At 49.5% G+C, this 9,342-nt stretch overlaps 1 protein-coding gene and 1 pseudogene across 2 annotated transcripts in view; one reads left to right on the top strand and one right to left on the bottom strand.

Moving 5' to 3' along the window:
• The window catches only part of Frmd8 (FERM domain containing 8), a 21,089-nt gene extending 15,867 nt beyond the window's left edge, over window positions 1-5,222 (top strand). For both annotated transcript variants that reach the window (XM_023710553.1, XM_004627242.2), the window contains exons 10-11: window positions 1,982-2,186; window positions 4,950-5,222. In XM_023710553.1, coding sequence (XP_023566321.1) covers window positions 1,982-2,186; window positions 4,950-5,068 — 324 coding nt within the window. In that variant the 3' untranslated portion in view covers window positions 5,069-5,222. The remainder of the gene's footprint in view (window positions 1-1,981; window positions 2,187-4,949) is intronic.
• On the bottom strand, window positions 15-1,790 carry LOC111815566 (annotated as a pseudogene).
• Window positions 5,223-9,342: the final 4,120 nt, after the last annotated feature.

The following is a 9,342-nucleotide window of genomic DNA, read 5'->3' as shown; positions in this document are numbered from 1 at the left end:
AAGAAGGGACAAGAGCCACCACTCATTGTTTCCTTGACTCTTGGGTGTCTTCATTGTGTGCTAAAAGCCTGTTTTCACTAAAATAGCAATTTTTAATTCTGAAAGGTAATCATATGTTCCCAGTAGATGTTAGCAACTTCCAACCTGATCTCTAGGGATAATTCGCAGTTCTGAACTATGCTTCACAAAAACATTTCCAGCAGTCTGTGCAGGATTTATTTCTATTCCATCATTGGTAATTGTACTTGTTGCTGCAGGAACTTTAAATTCTTCTGCAGCAAACTTTAAGACTGCTGGGAAAGGTGTACTTTCAGGAACACTCAGTACTTTGTACAGCAGCTGTGGGTCCAACATCAGCGTGATCTTGAAGGACACCTTCGACACGGTGGCCTACTAGACAGGCCGGACCCGGTGCGCCCCAACCTGACTGGCTGCGGTGCGGGCCAGGAGGAAGCCTTGATTTCTTTTATTAGTATTTTGTTAGATTTATTTCTGTTGCTTTTTTTTTGGTCCTACTGTTAAACAGTGCCGTTTTTAATTTCAGTTTCTCATTGTTTATTACTTTATTTATTTACTTATTTATTTTGTGTGTGTGTGGCCAGCTCAGCCCACCAGGGGGCGGGGCTGGCTGGCATGTGGTGCTGGGGGATTGAACCGCGGTCCCTGTGCTTTGCTAAGCTTGTTCTAAGTAGGTGCTTTAGACCACTGAGCCATCTCACCAGCCCTCTATTACATTATATAGAAATGCAGTTGACTTGTCACCTGTGTATCGTGCAGCCTTATTAATTTCACATAGCAGGTCTACTAGCTTTCCTACTGGCTATGTGTGTAGACCGTTACTTCTGTGAAGGGGACACACCCACACGCACATCTGCATGCCCACAGCTTGCTGACACCCAGGCGGTGTGGGATGGGCAGGTATGAACACAGCGCCCAGCCTGCTGAGGAGCACCTCGCACACGCCATGGTGGTAGCTGTGGTCTGTGTGGAAGCCCTCCTCAGCCAGAGGCAGTGCCTGGCCATGCCTGGCTTGCTGAATTTAGTCTCCAGGGCAGATTTAGAAAGACACACTTTGAGTGGAGGAGGCTGGCCAGGTTTTAGCATCCTGCTGTGCCTGAGTTTGTCCAGATTGCTTAGAGGGCTTTCAGTTTGGGGGCTGCATAGACTGTGTAGCAACTGGCCCAAGAAGGTTACGCCATGGCCTCAGCCACACTGAGGACAGACAGGAGCTGGACCAGCATCCACAGGGCCACCTGAGCACCTGGCCCAATGCTGCCACTTAGTTCCTGGTCCTCAGTTGTCCTTGGAAGCACACAGCAGCCACAGTAGAGTGTGACTTCCCCACAGGTCTCAGCCCTCACCAGTGCCTGGCATTTGGTAGGTGCTTGGTAATCAGTAAATCTTTGTTTCCTGACAAGGGACTCCACCCCTAGACATCTGTCTAAGTCCCTCAGGGCCTAGGCCCTGTCCTGGCGCCCAGCTGTGCCCTCAGATGTCTGGCCTCACCTCCTTATGTCAACACATGTCCTGTCCCCAGTCTTCTGGGAAGCGTTGCTGTTGAAGAATGTGCTCCGGAGCTGTCTGGGCAGTGACCTCACCTGTTTCTCAGCACTGGGCGCTCACTGGCAGTCGCAGGCACTTGCTGCAGCTCAGGTGCTTTGTGCACCCTCTGTGGGCACTGACGCCTCCCGTGTGCCTCCACCCGTGGAGGCAGGCTGTGTGCGTACCTCTGATGCCGTGGCTGGAGCACACTTCCCACCTCCCACCTCAGACCTCTGCTCAGGCGTCATCCAAGCAGGGCACTACCTTTGCTCCTGAATCACCCTCCACCACTCCCTTTCCCTTCTTTGGGGGAACTGGTATCCATTCCCAAATTGACTCTGAGGCAAGGACTTTAGGTCTGTGCATCTGACGCTGCTTAGCTCTGAGCACAGGAAGATGGGGCTGCTCACCGAGCACGTTGGTACTTTCCCTGTCACAGGCCGAGCTGATGAGTGGCCTCATTGAGTACTGCATTGAACTAAACCAAGCTGTGGAACCCACTGCCCCCCAGGAGAGTTTACCCAGCCCCCACTCAGCCCCTGAATCCTTGCCACCTCCCACTCAGCGCCCCAAGCTTCGGAGGCAGAGTAGCGTGGTGTGCAGCCGGATCCAGCACCTCTCTACCATCGACTACGTGGAAGACGGTGAGCCGTGTGTGTGTGTGTGTGTGTGTGTGTGCATGTGTGCACTATGTGCACACAAGTGCCAGAGGATAGGGCTGGGAATGATTCCAGAGGCACAGTGGGGAGCCTGCTCTTGCGGGAACCTGGCGGAAAGTGGAGCCCTTTCTATCCCTTCCACTGGTTCAACAACAGTGTGTTCATTGTAGTATCATCTGGAACATGAAAAACGGGAACTACCCATTTCCTTTTATTGAAACCGGGCATATAAATCTAAAATTATTCCAAAATAGAATTTCTTCAGTTGAGTAACAAAGATACAGCTGTGTGTGGGTGTGTGTGTGTGTGTGTGAAGAAAGGGGTCTCACTATGTAGCCCAGGTTGGCCTTGAACTCACAGTGATCCTCCTGTCTGTCTCCCCAAGTACTGGGATTACAGGCATGCACCACCACACCCAGGGTGTGCTAGGCAAGTGCTATACCGGGTACACCTCAGCCCCAAGACCTTCCTTTTTTTTTCCAAGACAGGACTACACGTATTTTTTTTTTTTATTTGTATGTATGTATGTATTTTAGTACAAGGTCTACAGTGTCTCCCTACACAGATTGGCCTTGTGATTCTCCTGTTTTCAGCCTCCCAAGCACTAGAATTACAGGCTCACACCACCATGCCCAGTCTCAATTGATTCTCTGCACACCCCAGGGATGGGCACTGTTCCTACATCTGCCTAAGCAAAAGCTCTAATCTGCTGAGCTATCTGCTGGACCTACAATTTTTTTTTTTTTTTTTTTTTTTTCCGGAACCGGGGATTGAACTCAGGCCCTTGCTCTTGACAGAGAAGCGCTTATTCCACTGAGCCATCTCCCTGGCCCCCTACACATATTTATAAAAAATTAAAAAAGAAAAAATTGGAAAGGGGCCAGGGAGATAACTCAGTAGAGTAAGCGCGTGCCTGGCAAGCACAAGGTCCTGAGTTCAATCCCTGGTACCACAAAAAAAAATTGGAAGGAGCCGGGGAGATGGCTCAGTAGAATAAGCACCCTGGCAAGCACAAGGGCCTGAGTTCAATCCCCGGTTCTGCAAAAAAAAAAAAAAAAATTGGATTGTGGGGAGCCAGGGAGATAGCTCAGCAACATAACAAACACAAAAGTCCTGAGTTCGATCCCCAATACCACAAAAACAAAAACAGACTGGGTTGTAGGTTCAGGAAAGGCACAAAGACAAAGTGCTGCTTTTGTCACATCAGATTACAAGTGCCCATCAGTGTGGGCTGTTACTAACTGGGTTTTGGGTTTTGTTTTTTTTTTAATTTTATTTTGAGGGGCCTGCCCCTAGCTCAGTTCTTTAAGTGGCAGCTTCGGCAAAGCTTTCAGCCTCAGGTTGCTGTAGTTCGATCCCCACAACACTCCAGCCAACCAAACCACGCCTGAGGGCATTTAGAGAAAAAAAAAAAAAAAATCCTTAATTTTATTTTGAGAAACAAATCAGTTTCAAAACTGATTAATTACACAGTTTCAATAATTAATACATTGTACATTGTTACCTTCTTAGTGGTTATCCATAGTACAAGATGCAGACAGAATATCCTGTCCAAACACAGTTAGTACAAATCTTTCTTCTCATTGAATTAAGCGAAAGTAGCTGTATATCTATCCTAACTATTCTGTATATACAGATACAAAATGGTCCTTCCTTTGTATCCCCTTTTGTTTGTTTAGTCCTGTCAGAAATGGGTATTCCATTGGCATCTAAATACCAAACGTGCGTTAATTCAGCAAAACAATCCAACACAGTCCAGCAGTCCACAATAGTAGTGGGTTATCCACAGAAGTTGTTGACATGAGACTTTCACAGCTCAGCATATTAATATGGCTTTACTTTATATACCTTGTTTTTATACTTTCCTGCTGGATGGTTAAGACCAAGATAAAGCAAGACCTATATAACAAGAGATGTAACTCTTGTATATGATAAGGTCAGTCAAGTACCCTCAGGATTTATCCTGTAACCCTGTACCGCAGTTTGCAGATCTTTTGTCAGTGTCAGCCATGTGGATGAGTCACAGCCATTGCTTGACCACTTTGCTTTCTGTGAAAACCTGAGAGAATGTTTTCTCTCCGGGTGACTCTCCTTAGGCACACTCTATCTACATCATCGATCACATTGTTCTGTGGCCCCATAATCTCCTTGATGTGACTAGCTGTTGACCGTGACCACCTGGCTTTTTTTATTCAGCAGTAGCAGGGATTGGATCTATAGTCTTTTTGCACTATGCTACACTATCCAGCCCCACCCCCTTTTTTATGTATTTGGTACAGGGTTTCCCTAAGCAGCTCAGACTCATAGTGATCTTCCTGTTTTTAGCCTCCACAGCGTTGGGATTACTGGCATGTGCCACTGCACCTGGTCTCAGTGGCCAGCTCATCGTGCCTAGGGGCAGGGCCAGCATGGCATGTGGTGCCAGGGATGGAACCCAGTTCCTGCGCTTGCCTAAGCAGGTACTTGGTCCACTGAGCTATCTTGCCAGCCTTCACAGCCCTTTTAACTTGGGAGAATTCTCTGTACCTGGTTTAGGTGCTCTTTACTTACTTGTGTTGCAGGTATTTGGTGTGTTGGGTCTGTCACACAACCAACTTTAGTGACAGTCACTCAGACCATCAGCCCAGCACCACATAGCTGCCTGGAGTTTGTAAGCCCAGCAGAGCTGTCCCACTGCAGTAAGAGCCCAGCCACCCCCACGCCCACTGAGAGGTGCCTCTTCTTAGGTCTCCTCTCCTTTCCACACAGGCAAGGGGATCAAGCGGGTGAAGCCCAAGCGCTCTACGTCCTTCTTCAGCCGGCAGCTATCAGCGGGCCAGCGGGGCTACACAGTGGTGCAGCCCGCCGACAGCCTGGAGCAGGGCTGAGGATGGCCACGCCGGGCAGGAAAAGAGCAGTGGTGACCCAGCCTCTGGACCTGCCACAGCACTGTGCCCCATGGGCACCAGGCATGGAATCTATGGCCTATGCAGCAGGCGAGCAGCCTTGCTTCCTAAGGCTCTGAGTAATTTACACCAGGAAGAAAGAACTGCTGCTGCCTGGAGCGATACCTGGGCCGTGTGGAACACAGGGCCCCTCTTGCTTTCTGGCTTCCACCCACAGATGCAGCTGCCTGCCCCTCACATGGGGCACAGTGTCCTGTACCCTGCAGGGACTGCCAAATGGCAGGTGGCCAAGCTCAGGGTTTGAGACCTACAGGCTCGGTGTCTTTTTCCTTAGGCTTCCACATCTCACATTCCTTCTGCCAGCATTCCACCCACCCTGACAGGATGGGCTAGCACTTGCGTGTGATCGCTCCCTGAACTGAACCCTCTGGAACAGGGGAGACCTCCACACCCCCATACCATCCCTGAACTGGCCCCTTGCTCATGTCTCCCTGGCAGGCACAAGACGCTGGACAGAAGAAAGGTGTCTTGATGCAGCTTTTAGTGATGTCACTACTGGGAGGTGGCTGGCCTATGGACCAGCCAGCCCACCAGACTAACTCTGTACCGGGAAAAGCTCCCCAAAAGCCCCTTGTCGCATTTCCAGTCCAACAGTTGCCTGTGTGGGTCCAGCAGATCTGCCTTCTGTGTCCAGGTCTTCCAGATTTCTACTTGGTCTTCTCTCGTCTGCTTTTGTTTGGTGAAGCTAGCAGATACTTGTCAACCTCAGAGCTGTGGATTCTCCTTCATCAGACGTGTGGGGTCCCCCTGGGACCAGTCTGAACAACACAAGATGTGGCTTCTCTCCAAAGACTTTGGAAAGGAGGCTTGGATGTAGTTGCTTGGCTTTGTTATTCCCTACTCCGGGTAGGGCAGTGAGGGTGGAACCCAGGGTCACAAATACGTTGGATCTATGAGCTGTATCCCAAGGCCCCAGCCTCGCCCTCCTGGCAACAGTGGCTTTATGTCTTTTTTTAAAAGGAGCTGGTTCTCAGGATGGGGCCTTTCCTGGCCCTGCGCTTCTCTGCGCTTCTTGGTAGTGACTAGAAATGTGAACATGTATTACTCCAAATCCAACGGCCGTTTGTCTGTCCGTGGTAACTTGTAAGAGCTCCAGATATTTGGAGGTGGCCTGCCTTCTAGCATCAGTGACTTCGTTATCATAAATAAGGAAAGAGGAGAGCTGGGAGGTGTCTCCAGCCTTTTGGAATGTCTGGGCTGCATCTTAGTATCAGCTGCCATCTCCTGTCTCCTCTGCTAGCTTGGTGTGACCTCACAGCTGCCCGCCTGCTGACCTGTCCCAGCACTCTGGTCTCCCGGGCCTACTCCCTATTAGCTCCGCACAGTCTTCTCTGATTGCCCCACAGGCAGCCAGGGTCTGGTGGGGGATTGCAGGTTGCTGTGTTTCCCACTTCTGTTTTCTAAGCATCTGTTGTGCCTTACTCTTCTCTGCTGCCCTTTGGGACAAAGCATTCTACTGAAACAGCTTTGAATGTCCTCATTTTGTATCATGCAGTTTATTAATAAAAGCAGTTTTCAACAAGCCTCAGGGTGGTTTATGGTAGGAAATGCTAAGGGGTGTGTGCCTTATAGCTGAGGACTAGGTTGCAGGCATCCACCAGGCCTGTAGCCGAGCCAGGGCCCCCATAAAGTTCTCTCATCCTTATGCTTGCCAGGAGCTCCAGGAAAAGGTGGTCAAGGAGGGCCAGGGGCAGCGTTGTAAATCTCCTGTCCTCTAGGTCCCCCACAGATGTTGCCAACACCCAGTTTGGAGGGCAGGGACAGCACAGGGCTCTGCAGGAGGCTGTAGTAGTAGCAGTGACATAGGCTTTGGCCCTTCTGTAAGCACCAGAAGTTGTGTGCAGGTTCACACGATATGTTTCTGGGGGTAGAGGCAGCTAGACCCGTGGCCTTGAGTTCAGTTCCCATCTCCTTGTGACACAGTGGTGGCTGGTGACCTGGCTGGGACAGCACAGTGGCATGACCACAGACACCTAAGGCAGATATGAGTCTCATTTCTTAACCTTTCAGATGGGAGTAATAATACTAACAATGTTTGGTCAATTAAATGCATATATCTTATACTCTGAGTAGCTAAAAATAATATCAAATGTATTAATCATTGTTACTCTGCTGGGGGGTTTTGTTTTGTTTCATTTTTTAATTTTATGTATTTGGTACAGGGTCTCACTATGCAGCTTAGACTCAGTGATCCTCCTGTTTCAGCCTCCCCAGCGCTGGAATTACGGGTGTGCGCCACCACACTGAGTCTTGGTGACTGGCTCAGTGCACCCAGGGAAGGGCTGGCATGGCATGTGGTATCAGGGATCAAACCCAAGTCCGTGCACTTATCAGGCAAGTGCTTAGACTGCTGAGCTATCTCCATGGCCTTCTGTTTCTTGAATTTTTTTTCCTTTAGTATTTGTTGTTGTTTGGGGTGGGGGGGTGTTGGTTCCAGGGATCCTACTGGGGACTTTGTACTTGCCAGGCAGGTGCTTATGCCACTGAACTATATCCCCAGCTTTGAATATCTATTTTTTTATTTATTTTTTTTTTTAATCTTTATTTGCACTCACTGTGCAGCTTACACTCAGTGATCCTCCTATTTCAGCCTCCCCAGTGTAGGGATTACAGGCATGTGCCACCATGCCTGGTTTTGGTGGCTGATTGCATTGCATGTGGAGCCAACATGACATGTGATAACAGGGATAGAACCTGGGTCCTTGGGCTTGCCAGGCAGGTGCTTAAGACCACCAAGTTATCTCCCTGGCCCTAAAATAAAATTTATTTTATTTATTTTTATTTTTTTTAAATTTTATTTATTTATTTGTGTGTGTGTGTGTGTGTGGCCAGCTCAGCCCACCAGGGGGCGGGGCTGGCTGGCATGTGGTGCTGGGGGATTGAACCACAGTCCCTCTGCTTTGCTAAGCTTGTTCTAAGTGGGTGCTTTAGACCACTGAGCCATCTCACCAGCCCCTTAAAATAAAATTTAAAATAGTAATACTGCCACCTTCTGGCCTTACTTACTTATTTATTTTGAGACAGGGGCTTACTGTGTACTTGTCTTACCTTGAAATCTTGTAACCCAGGCCAGCCTCAGACCTTCAGCAGTCTTCCTGCTTCAACCTCCCAAGTGCTGAGGTTACAGGCATGCCCACCATGCCCCAGCTGTTAGGTACCTTGGTTCAGAGCAGGCAGGGCACTCAGCAAGTGTTCTGTGTTGGGCAAGCTGGCAGGGAAGACAGGGCCACAGGAAAAGCCTGGGCTGCTTGATGGCCCAGATCCTGTCACTCCCCCCTCCCCAGGCCCACTGTACCTGGCCAGCAGTGTTGTGGGCTGTTGCTACTGTGACAAATCCACAACCAAAGAGTAAGAGCATGCATGATGCTTTGGGTGGGCTAAGATTAAGACATGGGGCCGGCTGACTGACTCTGCCTGAGGCCCTTGGACAAGCCAGGAACTTTTCTAGGTTCTGAAGCCATGATATGGAGCCTTCCCAGTAGCTCAGGTTTTGGGTTTTTTTTTTTGTTGTTTTTGTTTTTGTGGAACTGGGGATTGAACTCAGGTCCCTGAGCTTGCCAGGCAAGCGCTTATTCCACTGAGCCATCTCCCCGGCTCAGATATTTTAAGTGCCTGCTGAAACAAAGCAGTCAGGCTCAGGATGCTGTGGTTCAATCCCCTCATCCTCAAGCCAAACCAAACCTGCCCTGAAGGCATCCTGAGCGGCCAAAAAAAATCCTTCTGAAGCCATGGTAGTTCTTAGTTCCTGGTCCCTTCCTCATCCTCAAAGTTAGTGATGGCAAGTGGAGTCCTCTCATCACACACTCTGACCTTCCACCTTTATATCTCTTTCTCAAGCTCTTCTGTCTCCTCTGCCACTTGTGGGGAACCTGTGATGAAAAGCCATTTGAGCCTGGCATGGTGGCCCACACCTGTAATCCCAGCCCTGGGGAAGCTGAGGCAGGAAGATTGTTGTGAGTTGGAGACCATCCTGGGCTACAAAATAAGCTCAAGGCCAGTGTGAACTGATAGTGAGACCCTGTCTTAAAAAGACCAAAAAAGGGGCTGGTGAGATGGCTCAGTGGTCTAAAACACCTACTTAGAACAAGCTTAGCAAAGCACAGGGACCGTGGTTCAATCCCTCAGCACCACATGCCAGCCAGCCCTGCCCCCTGGTGGGCTGAGCTGGCCACACACACACACACACACACACACAC

Source organism: Octodon degus, unplaced genomic scaffold, assembly GCF_000260255.1.
Source record: "Octodon degus isolate 3935 unplaced genomic scaffold, OctDeg1.0 scaffold00018, whole genome shotgun sequence".
NCBI classification, from domain to species: domain Eukaryota; kingdom Metazoa; phylum Chordata; class Mammalia; order Rodentia; family Octodontidae; genus Octodon; species Octodon degus.
The sequence above is the reverse complement of the archived record's forward strand: the minus strand, read 5'-3'. Positions and strand labels throughout refer to the sequence as shown.